At 40.3% G+C, this 20,210-nt stretch overlaps 1 protein-coding gene across 1 annotated transcript; it reads right to left on the bottom strand.

The window, feature by feature from the left end:
* Positions 1–3,368: 3,368 nt before the first annotated feature.
* Positions 3,369–10,461, bottom strand: AKAP17A (A-kinase anchoring protein 17A). The gene is made up of 4 exons (XM_035116269.2): positions 9,573–10,461; positions 7,341–7,489; positions 5,668–5,908; positions 3,369–5,244 (listed from the first exon to the last, which is right to left on the bottom strand). Exons 1-4 carry the CDS (start codon positions 10,332–10,334, stop codon positions 4,348–4,350), a joined length of 2,049 nt encoding a protein of 682 aa, XP_034972160.1. The 5' UTR covers positions 10,335–10,461; the 3' UTR covers positions 3,369–4,347.
* Between the last annotated feature and the right edge of the window lie 9,749 nt (positions 10,462–20,210).

Below are 20,210 nucleotides of genomic sequence, written 5' to 3'. Positions count from 1 at the left end.
CATCCTTCCCTTAAATCTGAAGTGCCATCTTATGCCAGGGATAGCCAGCGTGGTGCCCTCCAGATGAACTCCACTTCCCAACATCATCCAGACGATCAACATTCCTCAGCATTGTTTTCTATGCACGTGAAGCACTTTGAACATCGAAAGTGCTGTACAAATATTATTGTTGCGTGATTATTTCACACAGAAGACGCGTGCTGTAGAGGGAAATAAGAGGCACATGGGGCTTGCCAACCTGGGACGGTAGCCCATCTAGAAGGAAAACCTCTTTAAGGAAATTTTAAACCTCTGCTGCCTTGCAGGATATCTTTGGGGGAATAAAAGGCTCCGGATCCTACACGAATCCAGAGTGGGAGTCCCTAAGACAGTTGGATGACAACTTGCCCTTCCAGCAACTCCTGCAGCCAAGCTGGTGCTAAATGTATTGCTGTTTGCTTTGGACCATAACAGAGAGGCTTAGAAGGGCATCTTCTTGTCTGGGCAGCTCAGGACCTCCATACACACTGCCCAGGCTTGTGCCCTGTGGTCACTTCGGGTCTGCTCATGCAGCGGTTTGACTTCACCCCTGGAGACTTCACCCATTGTCTCTTGAAACAGACTTGAGGTTGCTATGCATATGTAGGTAAATAACATTTGGAAGAGTCAACCAAAGTAATTTTGAAATCCACATACATATACCGTATACACATAGCTGCCAAGTTTTCCCTTTTCTCACGAGGAAGCCTATTCAGCATAAGGGAATTTCCCTTTAAAAAAGGGATAACTTGGCAGCTATGCGTATACAGTATTCAAAATTACTTTGATTGACTGTATATATGATTAAATCCAGGTGCAAATAAACACTTTCCTGCTGTGGCTCAAATGGCATCTGTCTCTTTAGGAGGCCCAAGATAATCAGCTGAAAAGATTTACTCAAGTAGTGCATCTGAAAGAGGATTGAAGGTTCCAGTAACTCAACTGATTGAACACATTGCAAAGGTTGCACAAGCTGCTTTTTGTCCTTGATTATTACCATCTAAGCTCTCATTGGAATACGAAGAAGATAAAACTAGAGTTTGGTTTCATTTGCTAAGAATATTTTAAGGTGCTCAAGCCTTATGCACAAAGTGCTTGTTACGAAAATATTTTCCTTTTTTGTGGATACCTCTGGTTATACCGTCTCAAAATGGATATGGTTAAGTAAAAGATTGGAGCACCTTTCCAATGAGGAAGATGGAAGCAGCCAGTAAGCAAAATACAAAGGGTAATCCAGTCATCACATATGGTATTTATAGCCAGATTAACGACAAAAAACACAGGCTTCTGAGGAATGCGGCACATTTTCTCTTTAAATGCCAATTAAAATGTGGTTTTTAAAATTAAAAGATAGGAAAGCTTCTCTTCTCAGGAAACTGAGCTGTGCAATGATGATGTGTGCTGCTGCATAGTACAATCACAGAATGTGCACAGAGCTCATTTCATGAGATCTTTTAGAAACAGGCCAGCACTTGGACTACCGGTACTTACATTTGCATACTACCTTGATTCCAAATTCTATGTGTATTAATGCAAACTTTGTCTCATTTTTTCCTCACAACTATTGTGTAAGGTACAGTGAGCCTGCAACTTATGCACATTTAACTTATGTGAATTCAGCTTTACACTTGGCCCAAAAAAACTAAAACAGGGAGGAAAGGGGTCTGGTGTCTGGGGGGGTGGGAGAGAGAGAGAAAGACTTTGGCAATTCCACCTGCCATTGCACCCAATGCATGAACTTGGCTTCAGGCATGATCCCCGGAACTTAACCACATGCAAGTTGCAGGCTTACTGTACATTAAGTTCAGAGAGAAAGTGTGGCTGAGCTTCAAAGCTGCGTGTGGATTTGAACCCTAGTTTCTTTGATGCAAGTCCAACTATACCGTGTTCTTCTGATGCACGTGTCAAACTACAAACATTAAAATTAGTGGGCTGAGGGACTAAAGCATATTTTATTAGTGAGCTACTGTTTTAGATGTTCTAATTCACTCTATTTTTCTTAAAACGGCCTTGTTCTCTAGCTCCATTTCATCAATCTACATCTGTATGCCAGACATGACTCTAATCTGCATCTGGTTATGCAACATTGTGCACATTACTGTGTGAAGTGGATGGAGTGGGTTTTAGCTTGTAAACATGCTCATTTCGTTCTAAGAGAAAATCCTCGCCTGAATTAGGTAACACTCAACATTAGAACTGCTGGAAAAACCACCATTGTCACGCAATTGTTTTCTGCAAAACAACAACAGCAACAACTGCAATGTGTGAAAGTAACTATGTTCATGATGATACCTTTTAAGAACCTGGCCCAATTAGCCTGAGGGCTAGAAGTTCACAGCTAAATTTGTGTTAACAGGAGTATCTCTTTTAAAGCCATCAGAGATGGCAAAGGGGAAAAAGGCTAAGTGAGGGTGAATTCATTCAAGGCTATTTAGGTCAAAAGAAAGCCACAGCAGTTATGTGGCAGCTACAGTACTCTCAAAAAAACATTTTTTTAAAAAAAAGCCCCTGTGATTTTAGATGTTGCTTTTAAGTTCATAGCACAGAAACCAGAAAGTGTGCAGAACACCGTCGGTAGTGCTTGATCTCTTAGGCATTTTGGATATGCAGGTGCACAGATGTTCTCAAACGCAAGCTTGGCTAGAAAATTTGACATCATTAGGATACCTATTATCCACCATCAAGGGGCTCCAGACTCCAGAAGACTATGAGGTGGCTTCTGGGCAGATAGCAGGACTTCCCTAGCCTGCTCTTACCACTGCAGCCCATGTGTCCCTAAACAACCACTCACAAGGGTCGGGGGATCTTGATATACAACAGCTAACATGGTTGCAAAAAGGAAACTATGGCAAAGTGCTGTCTTTAGGCTGAACAGCTTCACACAGAAACAGGGCATTTTAGGTCCCCCAAGCTTTCAAATTTGTGAAATTCTGGATGCAAAAAAAAGAAAGCGTGAGCAAATAGTATCTGAAATCCTTTGACTCCACAGTTTAGGTCAGATCACGCTTCAATGTAGATACAGCTACATTAAACTGAAATGCCACAGAAAGTATTAAATATTACATACAATAAGATCAAGGCATCATTGGAAATACAGAAACAAAAAGGAGATTTCTAGTATTATGCCAAAGGTCAAATGTGACCTCAGGAACAAAGTTTTTGTGCAGGAAATAAAACAAAAATCTTCAACAATGTGAAAGAACAGCTGGAATGTTCCTGCTTCTGGGAGGAGCAAAATAACAGATAAAAATGAAATTATCTTGTAAAAGAGAAGTAACTTTAAAATAGAACCACTTTATGTTAAGGGTTCTGCATAATCATTATTTAAACAAAACACAAACCAATTCATATTTAATGGTGTATATATCTTTTAATGTACCGAAATACGAAACAGTAATTTGGGTTCACTGGCAATGGCTTCTGTGGTTTTACCATTAGATGGTAAAAAGCTGGTTTTGCACTGCAACGTTAATATTTTGGAGAAATTCCCGAGCTTCATTTTCAGAAGCAAAGATATTATTAAAAAAAAGTTACTTAAGAGAAAGTACAACTCTGAACCTGAACATAGCACATAAAAATAATTTAGCAGGAAGGCCCCTCTTTCAAAATAGACATCTGTGAAATTGCATGTAGAAGAATATTTCAACCAATGGTTTGAACAAAGAAAAGGTCAAATGTGAATACTAAAACTAAAGAAGCCTGTGTATCTGCTTTCCAGAGGCTCCAAAACCCTGGCATATTTCCTTCAAAATGGAACAAAATGTGTAAAGTAGCAAACACAATGTCTATTCGGGCCCTGTGACAATCTATCAAGTTTGCAATTGTCATAATAGCAAAGAAGGCATCACAGCAGTGTATAAAAAATATGGTTGCATCTAGCACCAATTAAGATAGCAAAAAATCCTGGACGGAATTACTTATTCCCTGTGAATCAAGTAGGTCAAAGTGTCAACTTTACATTTCCTTTTACAAACGTACACGTGCCAGTCTCTAAACAAAAGTCTGCTGTGGCTGCAATTATTAGAAATGAAAAAGGACCCAATAATTTTGAAAATAAAGTGAAATGCTGAATGCCTAATTAGGCGGGTTATCACAGCAAAAACGTGAGCAAGAATGATCAGAATTCATAGCACTGTAGAAAGCCAACACATCGCTGACAGATAAAAGAAGTATTTCTGAAAAGCGCAGGTATATGTATTGGACTCCATAAACTAAATTCAAGTAAAAAAGAGAAGTCCCAATCAGTTTTCTTTTCCTCCCTGGACTGAATAACGAGAGCTCCACTACAGTCCTTTCTGAGATAGCCCTTACAAAAGGCCATGTCCTTCATTACCTACTCCAAGTGCTTCTTTGGTTGCTCAAAGATCTCTTCCGGTGCTTTTGTTTCTTGCTTGTGCTCTTGTGGCCATGACTGCGTCCTCTTTTATCTTCCTTCCTGTCTCTGCTTAAGGATCGCCTGTGCCGTGCATATTCCCGACTTAAGCTCCTCGGGCCAGGACTGCTCCCTTTCGCAGAGTATTTCTTATGGAGGCGCCTTTCCTTTCTACATTTTTCATCATCGCTACTTAAGTCTCTTCTGTGCCTGCTTTTTTCAGTCTTATCCTTGCTATGATGGTTGCCCATGTCTCTGCACAAGCGAGTCTTCCCCTTGCTCGGCTCCCTATTGCATTTGCCTTGCTCAGACAGCAAGTCTTTCTTGCAGGTGTTCTGCTCACGGTCTGGGGTGGTCTTGTGTTGCTGATTCGTAGGAATGCATGAAAGGACACCTGAACTACTTTCACCGGAAACAGTGTCCCTGTTACTGACATTAATCTTAGTGTCTTTGATAAGAACATCCTCATGCAGGCTTCCATTTAAGTACTTTGGCTGACTGCTCACGCTTTCATTAGCCTTTATGCCACTAGGACAGAGCTGCATCGGTTTGGCTAAAGGGGAATGTGTGGAAGTAGATGCAATGCAATGGGGAACACCCACCAGAGCTTTCAAAGGCATAGGCTGCAGCGCATTAGCTTCACTCTTCTTCAGATGGGTTTCTTCTACCTTCTTATTCATGAGGTTGCTCAACAGTTTCTCCCTCAACTCTCTTTCTTTTCTCTGCAGTCCAAGAGCTCTCTCTTTTTCTTCCTCTACCCGTCGGAGTTCAGCTTCTTGCAGCCTCCTCCTTTCTTCCAAGTGCTTAAGGCGGATTTTTTCCTCGTTGTGCTCCTGTTCCATAAGCTTTATTGCCTAAGAATATAGAGAGAAGAGATTTCCCTTAGTTCTATATCAAATACACTCATTCCATGGCAGGGTCAACCTTGCACAACTTCAGAGAACTGTTAGAAGTGAAACCATTCCCAAAAAAAGGGAACTACACAGACCACACGGAGGCAGGCTGCATCCCACAGAGACCTTCCCTACAGCCCAACTCAATACGCCCCATCAGCCCAACAAACAGATATATGAGCATTATTTAAAATGGAGTAACTGAAGAAACATCATTATAAAACAGAGAGAAGAAATGTGTGTGTGTGTGTGTGTGTGTGTGTGTGTGTGTGTGTGTGTGTGTGTAAGTAATTTATCAAATCCTCATTTATAAGCTGCTGGGTTTTTTTTATACTGCTTTCCCATGCACACATATCCAAACCTTAAAAACAAAAAACCTGTTACCTTCGCTCTGCTCAGCAGTTCAGCAATTAATCGAATAGACTGAAGGTTTCTCTGAGCTAAGAGAAGCTTCCTCTCCTCAAGCTTTATTTTCTCTTGCAGTTTTTTTTGCTCTTCAGCTTGTATTTTTTCAAGCCGCTTTTTGTTTCTACGAATTTCACGATCCTTTTGTTTCTGCTCTCTTTTGCGTAATTTCTCTTCTCTCTTTCTCTCTCTCTCCAATTCCTCAAGTTCTTTCTGTTTCCTAAGGATAAAGATTGCAGTTAGCCGCAATAGGTACAATTTTAAAGCATTTTAAAGAATTCTTCAAACAAACAAACGAAACTATTACTATCAGCTTCAAATTCATTTGGAGGTTAAACCTCACCAATTTCAATGGACTCCTCCAAGTTAAGGATTGAAGTCTTACAAAACAGAAACAAGAAATGAAGCCATATTAAGCGCAAAGCAACATTTCTAAATATTTTCCCAAGCACAAGAAGAAGGTAAAACAGAACTGATACTATTTCAATCATTTTATGGATAAGAACATGGTATCAAGAACACTATGAATCACATCCTAATTTGTTAAGTCTAATACACATTAACAGAATAGTCCATTAAAACACCAGTTTTCATCAGGAAGGTGGTAATGCAAGGTGTGAGAAGCACTGCTCACATTCTGATATGCTGTGGATAGATGTCATGCCTTCTATCTGGCATAAAGCTAGCTCTGCATCAATAAGTTTGGGTGAAATTTATGCAGCTAAAGCCATCGGTCTGCAAGAGCTGTGCTATTGCAACAGAACACTGCCAAGAATATCAAAGAGCTACTGAAAGCTATTTGATGCTATCCATATTCAAAACAGAACCACTGAAATCAGTGGCCTTTATTTCAATGGGCGTCCTCTGAGTATGACTCAATGGTATCGCCCCATGGTCTAGAATCATGGAATTAAGCATGTTTGGTGGCATATTAATTATCTCCACCCACAACCCAACAAAATATACCAGTCTTATTCGTAACATGCTCAGTAACACTTTGATAAATAAGATGATCAAGAGAAATGTACAGAGTAACCATTGACAAGAGTGCAGTGTCAATGGAACTGCTCTGAAGTAATTTCATCAAAGACTGCAGCCTGGTGTTCTAACAGAAACTTTAAACAGATTGTACTAGACCAGGGGTAGCCAACATGGTCACTCCAGATTTTGTGGAGCTATAAACCCTTGTCATGCCAAATTACTAGCCATGCTGGCTGGAGCCGAACGGGGGTGGAAAGCCCAACAACATCTTGAGATCACCATGTTGGCTACTCCACATTAGACCTACAGGAGCTTAACTAAAGACACATATTAACAGGATCAAGTGATGCTTTATTAGCTGAAAGTGGAAAAGGCCTTGTTCAGAAACTGTTATTTTCTTAGATTGATTTTACTGTCAGAAGCAACAGTGAACCATCTATTGTTGTGCTTTCTAGATTAATAGTAGCATTTACCAAAAGGTTATTATCAAACACCCCAATTTATGGCTTCTTAATGTAAACATTTACATAAAGCAAAATACAAATGGTTTACAATATTCAAAACATCTCTGAGTAATAAACTGCCCAAAATATAAGAACACAAATAACTATGTTACATTTTACAAGTACAAAAACATTAACAGATTGTTATTTCTTAGGAAGGAAGCATACCTTTCCTCCTCTTTTTGTCTTTCCTCTGCTTCTTTTTCTTTACGTTTTTGTTCTTCTCTCTGTTTTTCAAGCTCTTGGAGCTTCTGCCTTTCAAGCTGACGTTTCTTAATTGAAGCATCACTCAGGTGTTTTGTTGAATCAAATGAAACCTTTTACAGACAATGAAGAAAAAGTATTCACATTAAAGTACACAGACAGAATTTTAAGAGTTCCGTTTCATTTTGTTGTGCATTTTAGAATGGAACACTTGTGGTTACATTACAGAAGCTTGAAAACTAAGCCACATCAGCTGTGTCCACACTAGCAGACACTCTAACTTAATCTCACAGTTAAGGTTATTCATTCTTAACCTTTAACAGTCCTGAACCACAGTGGTTCTCATATTTTGCCGCAGTCTGTCTCCTTAAGTAATCATCAAAAAAGCTTTCCAAGATTTTTGAACTGTAAATGACATGCTTGCTGGTGTTTTCTCGTCCTTGGCTCAGGAGGAAGAACAAGGAAAGGGGACAGCCACATGACATAACTGACCAGGTGGTATGTAAATGCAATTCCAATTAATCCATCCATAAAATGGGAACACTGAAATATTCCAGTGTTGAATGCATCATTATCAAAATGAACAGCAAATCCCTGCTCACATAGGACTTTTGATTAAAGTTGCAAGGGACTGCATTCAAAAGGAACACAAAAGGTTGCATGCCTGAAACCATATTGCAATGCAGATAACAGCAAATTCCCAGTAATTGAGAGGCTGTTCCAACTATTTTCCTAGATGCCCACTAATACTGTTAAGACCACTAACCTACCCACATGCCTTTCTAGTTAAACTGAGTATCTTCTGACTAGATAAATATTGTTAGCAAACTCTAATTTCACATAAAGTTCACTTTATTCTTTAACAGAACATATTAAACAGGAAATTATATTCTATTTTTTTAAAAACCAGCTGGAAAGATAAACATGAATAATGCCAGAACAACTGCTCTTCTTTTCAGTGTTATGATTACATGAATGGCAAAAAATAGGAGACTGGCAAAATAATTTTCATTTCAAATTGGGAACTGCATGATATATAGTGTATCATGCTATAGCCCAACCATCAGTCTCTCACAAGGCAAATTTAGCCTATTTTCTTATGTCACTCCTACTCTCTGTTCCCACATGTAGCAGAGCCCTATTTGGGCGTTCAATTCCCCAATGCAATTAGAATAATATAAGGGAGACTGGAGGCACAGCAGTCGGTCCAGCCCCCATCATGTCCCTATACCCGACTCCATGCCCTTCTACTTCCCTGGATGGTGAATATGTGCAGTGGGGAGCTTGCTTTACTCACGAGATCCACATGCAACTTAGAATCATGTAGAGTTTCAAATCACATAGGGAACCTCTATGAAAGCAGCAAGCTCCCTGCTATAGATATTTCCATCCCTATGTTGAGAGGGGGAACAAGGGTAGGCACAGGTGAGCACTAGAAGGTGAACCCTGGAATATAATGGAGAAGCAGCCAGGCAACATGTCCTCACTCTCTCTAGTGTGCGAAACGGCATGCTTCAATAGGGCCTAGGAAAAGGGCACGTACTTCAAGAAAGTAAGCACTGAATGAAGCACAGGAAGCAACGCAAAAGGCAATTCAGAAGGATGCCACAAAGTACTCAGGTTTAAAAAAAGACTGGCATCTACACAGGAAACAGGGCTTCCCTTCTTATCCTCCCACTACTGGAACAGATTTTTATTATTATTATTTTTTGAGGGGGGCAGGGATGCTGCTGAAGGAGAAACAAGAAAACCAGAGGCACTTTTGTGCAAGTGGATTTCTGCTGCACAAAGAGAAGTTGCACGGACAGCTGCTCTATATATTTAGACTTTCAGACGTCTGCTACATCATTACAATTCATAAACTGTATGCCTAGATCTTGTTAAGAACTGGTGACAGCACATCCCCCAATTCATACTTCACAGTTACTATAATTTGTGACATTTTCTTTGCGAGTTTCTTCTTTTGTCATATTCAAAGTTACATTCCCCACACCGTTTAGTTGGGCAATGCTTTGGGTACCATTTGTGGAAAGGTGGCATACAAATGTTTAAAATAAATGCCTCTAAGAGTTCACTATGGGGTGCATGCACCTAAAACTGGTAACTTGAGCACTAGCTCATCAAAATATAAAGGAAAAGAACATGCAATGTTTCTTTGAAGAATTTTCTACTAGGAACAGCTCAACAGTATCTCACCTTTAAGTTACAAGCCACTGCTTTGCCATCTTCACCTTTGTACATCAGCTTCATCCCTCGCAAAGCGTTCATAGCCTTGATGAAACCTGCATATTCCTCATACTGAACATAAGCTTCAAAATTCAAATGGCCTCCAAAACTGAACGTATGAAAGTTTCTGCCAGTCATTTCTTCCCTATACGGGTCCAACATGGGTATGTCCACATTCCGTATATCCCCAAATTTACTAAACACTTTAATAAGAACTTCTTCACTTGGTTTTTCTGAGCCAGAGTCTTTCAGCGCGAACCATTTACAAGGCAAGCCCTCCAGATGAATAGTGTCTGGCCTTTCCCCTGGCAGAGTTTCATTCATATCTTTTGCATCACGAAAAAAGGAGTCCCAGTCATGTCGAGTAGGAAAGTCAATTTTGTATTCTGCAGCGCGGACTTTTAAAATGTCTGAAAAGCCACTAAGTTTTATAGTTTTGCCATCCAGGCATGCAAGGAAGGATTTAACCAGACTCTTATTTTCTACCTCTCCTTCAAAGCGGATGAAATCCATGGTGCTTTTAGATATTCGCAAGGTTGAGAACTGATGTGTTTGCACCATTCCTTTCAGCCTTTCCATCACTTCCCAGTTTGAAATAGACTTCCCAGGCTGCTTTAACTGAGGAAGTGCCACACTGATAGTCATTTTTGTAATGGGCTTAAGATATAGCCCGTAAGGAGCACAAAGCTCCACTGCTTCTGATGTGTCATGAACTATTGTAGCAGCTGCCATAACTACAAAAAAAACAATAAGCAAACAAGGGATAGTAGGCTTATCTGTGGTTTAGAGACTGGCAGAAAGTGATTCCTTTCTTTGAATAAATGATCATTTTAACAGTTTGCTGAAAGCATTCAAAGGCTTAAGCCTTTGAAAATTTATATTATATATATATATATATATATATATATATATATATATATATATGTCCACAACAAAATATTATGCTCTTTCCTAATCACACTGCACTTCTGTGCTCCAACTGCAAGCAGAGAAACTGCAAAGCTGAAAGTTAACTGTGTTTAAGAAGGAGAAACTGAAGATGCGGAGAAATAGTTGTAGTCTTTTGCTTCAAATTCATTGCAGGTTGTTTGATGCATCACAACTAAGATGAAGTCGAGTGGGCACAGAAACCAGAAATCTGTGTGAAATTGAAACAAATGTTAAGAGTCTTATTTTCCATCCTATTAGACCAAACACAGGGTTATTTTTAGATAATGAAGCACTGAAGAGCACCAAGCACCTGAAAGCCAAAATTACTATAAAATGATTTCTGGAAAAGTATTAAGTATTAAGTAAATATGCAGAGCAAAATTTACAAACTATTGTTACACAGTGAGAATACACCCAACTGCAATCCTAATCCTAATCCTACCTTCCCACTGTAGCTGTACCTATTTATCTACTTGCACTTTGACATGCTTTCGAACTGCTAGGTTGGCAGGAGCTGGGACCGAGCAACGGGAGCTCACTCCATCGCGGGGATTTGAACCGCCGACCTTCTGATCGGCAAGCCCTAGGCTCTGTGGTTTAACCCACAGTGCCACCTGCCTGCTTACTCTCAGGTAAATGGGGTTAGGACTACAGCCTAAGTTGATGATATTTTCATTAGCATTACCTGCATGAAACATAAAAAGGTTCAGCAACCCTAACTCAGAAATTAAGATAAAAAGAGAATTTACTAAATTTTCATCCAAGTTAATAGTATTTTACTATTTGTAAAAGGTGAATGAAGATATTCTACTTTAAACTACTATCCCACACATGTTCAGAAGATTCTTCAGAAGAGATTGTAAGGTGGAAGAAGCATAGTCTGAAACTAAGTCAATACAAATGATAACTATAGCCCAGTACATCAGAACCACCCTTTCCCCCTTGTGGTTTCCAAACAAAGCTCCATCAGGGAATTTGATTCATTGCAAAGCACTGTATCTCACTAACAAGTAAAAGCAATATGAATCTTTTCTCCATTATACCTGTATCCACATGTTATGGAATAGAGAATACAAAGAAACACAGGGCTTCTAGCTCTCCATAATTCCAATGGATATATATATATATATATAAGCTCATAATAGGGAAGAATCCTATTACTGTATTTATTGATATTTAAAAATAAAGTCAAATACTGTAGCCTAAAACTTGCTCTGAGAAATACAAAGCCTGCTTCCGAATGCAGCTAAGAGTACTGTAGTGGTAAGTTTACTTACTGCGATTTGTTTTGTCATGCAAAAGCTGAAAAGTGAAATTGATGCAGACATTAATAGGGGTCCACACTGATTAACAATAATTGGTGACCTGTTTTCCAACTTCATAGCTTATAATTAAATTATGCAACTACATAGTACGATTGCATGCTGGTCAAAGGGGAAAGCAGGAAAATGTAAGGAGAGTCTTGCTGGCTCAGGCCAAAAAGCCTATCTAACCCAGCATTTTTTTCCTGACAGAAGCCAGACAGATTGCCTCTGGGGAGCATGGTGACAGCCACCTTTAGTTTGCTCCCAGCATTCGGTACACACTCTTAAAACGCAGGGAAAAAGAAATCGGGCAATGACTCAGGTAGCTACAGCAAAATGCCTAAAAGCAGGCCCACTTTCAGGCTGGTGCTAAAGAAGGGTTCCAGGTCAAAAAATAAAAAAGGCTGACCGCACAATATGCAACACAGGCAATGTGTGCTGTACTAAGGCCAGTGAGAGAGACCTGGGTTCACATTCACCCCCACCTGGCCATGAGTGACTCTGGAACAGAAAACAGCCCTAGCCTACCTCACAGTGTTGCTGTGAGGATGAAACCAGAGGAAGGCTGATTGATGTACATAAACCCCCCAAAATGTATTTTCTTTGGTTAAGTTTTTACCTCTATCTTCAGTACATTTCATTTCATTTTATTTTATTGCTATGGCTAGTGGCTGATGCAAATAAAGATTCTTCGGATTCCGATTCCAGAGGAAAGGCAGGGAAACCATGCCTTGTGCCCTGAGCCCCTGGAAAGGAGGGAGCAGGTGAAAGGAGCCATCAGGAAAACGGGAGGGAGGGAGGGAGGGAGGGAGGGAGAATGAAAGAAAGAAAGAAAGAAAGAAAGAAAGAAAGAAAGAAAGAAAGAAAGAAAGAAAGAAAGAAAGAAAGAGAAAGGCGACGTCATGCTGGGGCTGCAGGCTTAGAAAAAGGAGCTAAAAAGGATGGCGATGGGCACAGAATAGGGAACTTGAACAGAGGACATTCGCTTCTTTCGTGGGCTAAGTGGCACAAGGGGCCCGAAGGCAGGCTGGGGTCTCTCGCACAAAGACGCACCCAGGAAACGTGTCGGTCCTTATACACGCACGCATAACACACGCGCACTGTGGGCGACTGGCTATAGGCGGAGCGGTGGGCGAGAGGAGGCACCTACCGTGCGCCGTTCCCCGAAGCGAGAAGAGTCGCCCGGTCCTTGGCATATCTGGCCTCCGCCAAACTGAAGAGCCAGCCCCGCGCCGCCGACGCCCGTCTTCTTCTTCCTCCTCCTCTTCAGGGTAACCCGCGGTGGCCTCTCCCTCTCCCTCTCCCCCGGCCTTCCGCGCACGCGCGCACCTCACCGGCCTCCCCACAGTGCCCAGCGCCACCAAAACAAAAGCACTTCCGCTTCCTCCGAGATAAACGAAGGCGGGCCCGTAGGACGCCCGCTATAGAAGGAAGGGAATGCCCTTATTAGGTTTTGGTGCACACAGAGAGACGGAGAGCGCGGAATGTAGAGGGACACGCGTGGTACGCACTTCAGGTTTCAAGACGCCGAGGGGAAAGTTTTCTGAGTTGCTCGCGGGTCGGCTTGACGCGCATGCGGCAGAGAAGGAGGATTGAATTTGAGTAGCTAGAGCTTTAACTGTAATGTGATGAGTGTTTTGTCTTGGGATTATTAATAAACAAAAATTATCAGCAGTCTCAGGTCTCATCTTACAGAGTCATAGAATTGGAGAGTTGGAAGGGGTCCGAGGGTCATCTAGTCCAACCCTCTGCAATGCAAAAATCTCAGCATCCAATTTGAAACCAGCCCGGACCCTTGCTTGGCTTTGCAAATGTGCTAGAAGTTTTATTGCTGCGCCTCTTCAACTTTGCATGTCCCTCAGCCAGCCTGACGCGCAATACAGTACAGTATTAGCAGCGGGCTATGAACTTAACCATAATTCTCAATCATACTGTTATCTAAATATGAAGTATCGTGGCAATGGATCGCGTTTGCTTTAGAATTTGCACTGTTGGGCCTATTATTTTTAAGCCATTCATACAAAGCAAGATCGCAATTAAAAGGAGTACGGGTGCCTCTTTTTGCTGCTACCGGTAGTAGCCTGCGACTTTTTGATAGTGAGTGGGTTGGCGTTGGTGTCTAAGGACAGCTGCGATACATAAATAAATGTAAGGTTTTTATTTTAAAAAAAAACACGACTCACTAGATTTAAATATTGTATTCTAATCTATGGAAATTTGTCACTTCAAAGGAAAGCTGCAAGAATGACTTTTCCAAAGTTAGACAAGGTATTCCTCCTGTTGACACAAAGAAACGTTACAAAGATTCTTGTAAATATATATAAATCTATGGAACTAAGATCATAGAGTTTAAAAAGAATTGGGCATCGTTAAAGGTGGGCTGCCATCTAGTGGTTCAGTGCGAATTTTCGACGTATCATGTCAAGCGAAGGAAAAGATGTTGAGACTATTTTGTTCTTGTTTTCAAATTTCCTATTGACAATATAGTGAGCTTTTTTGTGTGTGAGAGAGCTGGGTTGTGATACATTCAGCAGGCAACTCAACATAAAATCTGACTCACGCTGACCATGACATACAGCAGTGTCAACATACATCACACTGAATACCACCAGGTACCACCTTAATATAAGTAACACATTACGCGAGGATTCGAACCGCCAACCTTCTAATCGGCAAGCCCTAGGCTCTGTGGTTTAACTCACAGCACCACCTGCGTTGTACTTACTTAATTTTAATTAAGTGTACGCTAATTAAGTTCATTAAATTAAGTACACTAATTAAGTGTACTCACTTAATTTTATTTCTAATTATATCTCACTTTTCTTCCAAGGAGATCAAGGTGGCATACATGGGTATCTTCTACAGCAGCCCTTTGAGGTGGGCTAGGCCAGAGCTTCCCAAACTTTTCATTCCAAACTTTACATGTTGGTGAACAATTTTTAAACCTGTTATTTTGTGACACAGTAGTTCAGTTTTACTAGCAAACCGGAGGTTTTCAGCCCCTGGAGGAGTGCAGGGAGTGTTTGCGCGACACACCTACACACTGCAGCCAACACACAAACGTGCTGCAACGCACAGTTTAGAAAGCTCTGGGATAGGCTGACAGATGGTGGCTAGCTTAACGTCACCCAGTGAGCTTCGTGGCCGAGTAGGGATTTGACCCCTGGTCTTATTTCATGTGCTGCTGTGTTTGGACCATTAAGACCAGTGTGATGCTTTTCATTATATGAGAGCCCATAAGTAAACTTGCAAGCTGTTTCCATTGAACAGTATTAGTTTCGCTGAAATGGCAAAATTAACTGGAAAGCTGAGAAATCAAGATGACAAGAATTTTTTTAAAAAATGGGAAATGTTTATTATGTATTTACAAAAGTACTGTAAGCAGGTTAATACATTGGCAGGATTTTAAGAAATAATACAGGAAAGCTGAGGTAGAAAAATAATTTGGAGTAGAAATGATATGCAGTTGAAAAGGAAATTTAAGGAACCAGGGGAGGGCGGGGAGGGAAGTAAGGGATTCCCTATGGATTTGATGTTGTTTTTGTGTATATTTTTCTTTGTTTCTGGTTGTTGTGTTTGTTGTTGTTTGTTTTTGTTATTTCTGTTGAAAACAAACAAACCAGGATTAGTTTGGATGATGTAGGATTGGATGATGAATATTGAATACAATAAATGCCTCATTAGGGGAAGTTGTGCTCCATTTGGCTTGGAAAGTCAGAGCAGTCTCTTCCTTAGATCCTTATGATCAGGGTGACTAGAGGCCAGAGTCTAGCCTTCCTTTCCTAGACCAAATGGTTTAGCAGACTGTGACCTGCCTATAGTGTGTATTTCTTTTTCATATGCAGGTCATCAAGCAAGTATGTAGATAACAAAAAGCTTAAATCAGTTCAGACTCATTTCCCAAGAAGAGTAGACTATTCTAGTTCTCCATATTGGCACCTTACAATTATTCCGTTGCAAATAAAATTCTTGCCAGAGCACGTTTTTCGAATCTGTCTCTGATTGTGTGTGCTTTTTTTAAAAAACCAAATTGTACAAAAAATTGCTCTGTCCACAAGCTCTGACTTCACCCCCACCCCCAAATACTGTCCAGATAGTTGAGAATGACTTGCTACTTGCTTCACTCTTTAACATAGTTTTTCATTTAACTGGGAGTAAGTTACATCTTAGTAAGCCCCATTGAACAAGCATATGGCTGATTATATTGCATGTTGTTAAATACAACTACTGTAATTTATTACATTAGAACTCCACTAGAGGAAGCTGTTTCCATGAGATTAAGCTTTGAGGGAATCTTAACTTCTTGAAGCTGTTTCATAGTCTTAGACTCAATTTACAGTTGGCAAAGGAAACATTCAAAGAAATATAGATCTATTAATGGTTATTAGCTGTGACAGCTAAATGTCATATAGTCAAATAGTAGCATATCTCTCAGTACCTTCTATAGAATAGAAGGCAAAATTATTTAATTGAATCTCCTTTGTTTCCTCTGTGTTACATTTTAGCTTGTAATCTACTCAGTGCAGCAACCTGTTTTGTTATGCAACACTATACTTGTCTACTCAGAAGTAGGGTCATGGAAAAGTCTGCCGAATAGGAGAGGAGGGTAGCTTCATAATTGGGTGGAAGGTGGAAAAGGTGTGGAGAAGTTGCAATGTGTGGGACTAGGAAGATGTTGGGTTGTACAAAAGGAGGAGGAGGCATGGGCACCGGGTGAAAACAGAAGCAAAATGAGGCTGGAGAACAAAAAAAAAGAAGCAGTGTCAGAATAAGGGGTTGGGAAGGTGAAAAGTGAGCTGAGTAACTGCAAGGAGTGGGAAGAGGAAGCTTAATGTGGGAGAAAGGTAGGGCGGCTGGTGAGCAGAGCAAGCAGGGCTGCAGCCCCTAGTTAGAAATGCAATTCAAGTGCATTGCTAGAATTGCCACTTTTCAGGGTTTATCCAGCTCCCACTGGTTCTTTAGAAGTTAAATCTAGTTTGTCAAGTATGTTGAAAGATGTTAGAATATCCCTATTTCCCTCACAAAAGCACGATATAGATCTCTGTCAGCAACTATTATTAGGGAGCGTTTACTAAAAATTGTGGCAAGATTTTTGAGTGACGCCATGAAAATACATCACCATTAAGAGCCATTTTCGTACCTCATGTCTGGAAAGTTTTATCCTAAAGTATATCCTACCATGTTTCGTTAATTGTGTTGTGTTCTGATCCACGTATACAATGTACTTTTTCTATGCCAATAAAGGAGACTGGTTGATTGATTGAAAAAAAAAAGTACACTAATGGTATTTAGCACTGAGGCATCTATCTTATATATAAAGCCCAATAGCTCTCTGTTATGTTGGAAAGGGTGCCAAATTATAGGTACTGTACATACCAACATATGTGGTGGGAACATCCACAGTTTTTTTAAGGAAGCTTCTACAGAGATCAGATTACAGCTCAGACAATCCCAAAAACCCCAGTTTTAGACTTACTTAATGTATATACTTAAAATGTGGATGAATTTAAAAGTAAGGAATTAATAACGCATTTAGTAATAGCAGTTAGAACAGTAATAGCCAGCACTTTGAAAACCTTGCAATTAATGAATATTGATCACTGGTATAAAATAGTCTGGCAGAAAGCCATAATGGAAAATGTATTGCAATAAATAAATAAATAAATAAATAAATAAATAAATAAATAAGGAGAGAAAAAAGATACTTTTTTACACTGTGTGGTATGGTTTTATTAAATATACAAATAAATACATGAATGAGAAATACCTACAGCATATTGCAATATGGCATAAATAAGCAGGAACTGCTCATTAGCTCACTTCTACAGTTCTATTTTCTGAGTTGATTTATTGAAGAATTCATTGAACTGGTTTACTGTAATAACTTCATTATTATGTACTGTAAAACAATATGTTTAGTATTTACCCTCCCCCATGACCCATTTTTTTTGTCAGCCGTGCCATGTTTTATGATTTATGTGTGTACAATTTTGTAAAAGAAGAATACGGTACTATATATACGGTATATATATATATAGAGAGAGAGAGTTGTTGTTTTAAAAAAGAGGTGTATAAAATTTATGAAATAAAGAATACATGATTGCGACTACAGTACTGTAAGTATTACCACTCCTTTCTCCCACCACATCACAGTCATACTCTGCTCACACCTAATGCATACGAAGTCTGGGCCACTGCAATCACCACTTTTCCATGTGTGATATTGCATCCAGGCAATATCCTGGGTGCTTTTCTGCCACCTTTATTGATGCAATGGCCTTTCACTGTTTCATTTTTGCCTTGCACACTAGTGGAATATGCCTCTCATTTTAGCTGTTGAGAAGTGAAGGGGTGGGGAAAGAGACCACAACCAGTTGGGAAGGCCCCGGGCACTGAGTGTGTTATTATTCAGAGTGCCGTCAGACCACAATGGGAGTTTTCTTAAAATATAGACAACAATTTGTAACATTGCTCAAGTTCTGCTTTTGGGGTAATGTTTGAAGAAATGCAGTATCCTTACAACTTTAATTTCAGAAACAGACTGGAAAGAGAAGTTGCTGAATTGCAACTCATTACCAAGCTTAAAACCATGGAGAGACCTGGTCTGAATAAGGACATTGGATTCTTATCTCATTATACATGATAAAGCTTTCTTATGCCATCTCGCCCCCTTGCTTTTTCCTGCAAGACCAATTGCAGTCGTTAACAGTCGTCAACAGGTTTACCACTCCTATCAGCCAATCACCCACTCCCACCACCCTTCTGAGTAATACCCCTCCCCGCCTTCTGACTATACATAAGGGTCTGGTAACTTCTGTTTCAGTGTATCTGAAGAAGTGTGCATGCACACGAAAGCTCATACCTATGACAAACTTAGTTGGTCTCCAAGGTGCTACTGGAAGGATTTTATTTTTATTTTTTTCCCCGACTACGTCAGACCAACATGGCTACCTACCTGTAACTTTCTTCAGAGTTCATTTTTGAGCATTTTGGCACACTGTATTGAATGAAGGTATATGTCAAGAATGCTTTGATGGTGTTTCCTGCTTGGCAGGGGGTTGGACTGGATGGCCCTTGTGGTCTCTTCCAACTCTATGATTCTATGATTCTAATTGCAGATCTGAATAATTTGCAGCTTTCAAACCAAACACAGTCTAGCAGACTTAATATTATGACCTGCTCAATGGCTGGCAACTCCTCTCTTTTTTTTCAGTTCTCAACAGGCAACACCATGAGGCTGTTTAGGCCCTTGGTAGCTTGTAGTCCAGTGGCGTACAGGGTTGATTTAGTTGGCTTGTGAACAACCCCATTCCCAAAGGTAAGAGGCAAACATCAGTCTAACATTACCCTCATTAAACCCCTTTCCTTGTGTTTTTAAATTGCTTTAACCAGGGCTCTTTTTTCAGCTGAAACTCAAACTCAGTTGCAGTACCTCTCAGGTGGGTTCCATTGCTATTAAAAGAGAACAAAGGAGATGTTCATAGTGAGTTCTGGCACCTCTTTTTCTAGTGAAAAAAATAGCACTGTAACGTGCCCTGGGATGTTACGGTGAGGGGTAAGAAATCTAATGCAATAAATATCCCGACATTGCAAGGAAGCTGGTGGCTCAAACACCAGTACATCACAGAACCACAGATTTGTAGAGTTGGAAGGGTGAATGGGGGTCATCTAGTCCAATCCCCTGCATTGCAGGAATCTTTCACCCAGCGTGGGACTTGAACCCATGACTCTGAGATTAAGAATCTCATGCTCCACCAACTAACGAAATGTGGTCTGTACTAGCAATGGAAAAACTTAACACACCATCTACAGATATTAAGAGGAACACCTGAAGTGGAGTCTGTCTATGCCATCTTGCGAAGACTGTGGTGTCTTTCTGATATCTGCAATCCTAAACAACTACTCTCCTTCCAACCCTGGTCTTTGTCCTGCTAACTAACTCAGAGCTGGAGGAGGGGCTCCTCCCATTTTTCCATCAGGCACAGAGCCCCTCTCCATAGCTTCCGTATGCCTTTCCTTTGACTTTGGACAATGGCTGATCTCCCAGGTGATTTCCTGAACACAGGAAGCTGGTTTGACCTGTATTTTAACACTTTGCTAAATTCAATATCCGGCACCCAAGAATTAGAAGGAGGTTCCAGACACCCCACAAACTCATAGCAATACTAAGGGGCAAAGCAAAAAAAATATGACATGGGTAATTGGGAGTAGATATTTCCGCTTTTTTGTGGTGTGCTCTTTTTAAAAACAACAAAATTGAACCGTGAGGATAGAAGATCCTGTTCTCCATGATATGTGTTATTTTTGTGCGCAAAAGCATGAACATAAAAAGGAAGTAGGTGTTGCAACATAATCTGCAGTCAGTGTTCAGACA

The sequence above is a fragment of the Zootoca vivipara genome, chromosome 4, assembly GCF_963506605.1.
Source record: "Zootoca vivipara chromosome 4, rZooViv1.1, whole genome shotgun sequence".
NCBI classification, from domain to species: domain Eukaryota; kingdom Metazoa; phylum Chordata; class Lepidosauria; order Squamata; family Lacertidae; genus Zootoca; species Zootoca vivipara.
This window is presented reverse-complemented; position numbering and strand designations above follow the sequence as displayed.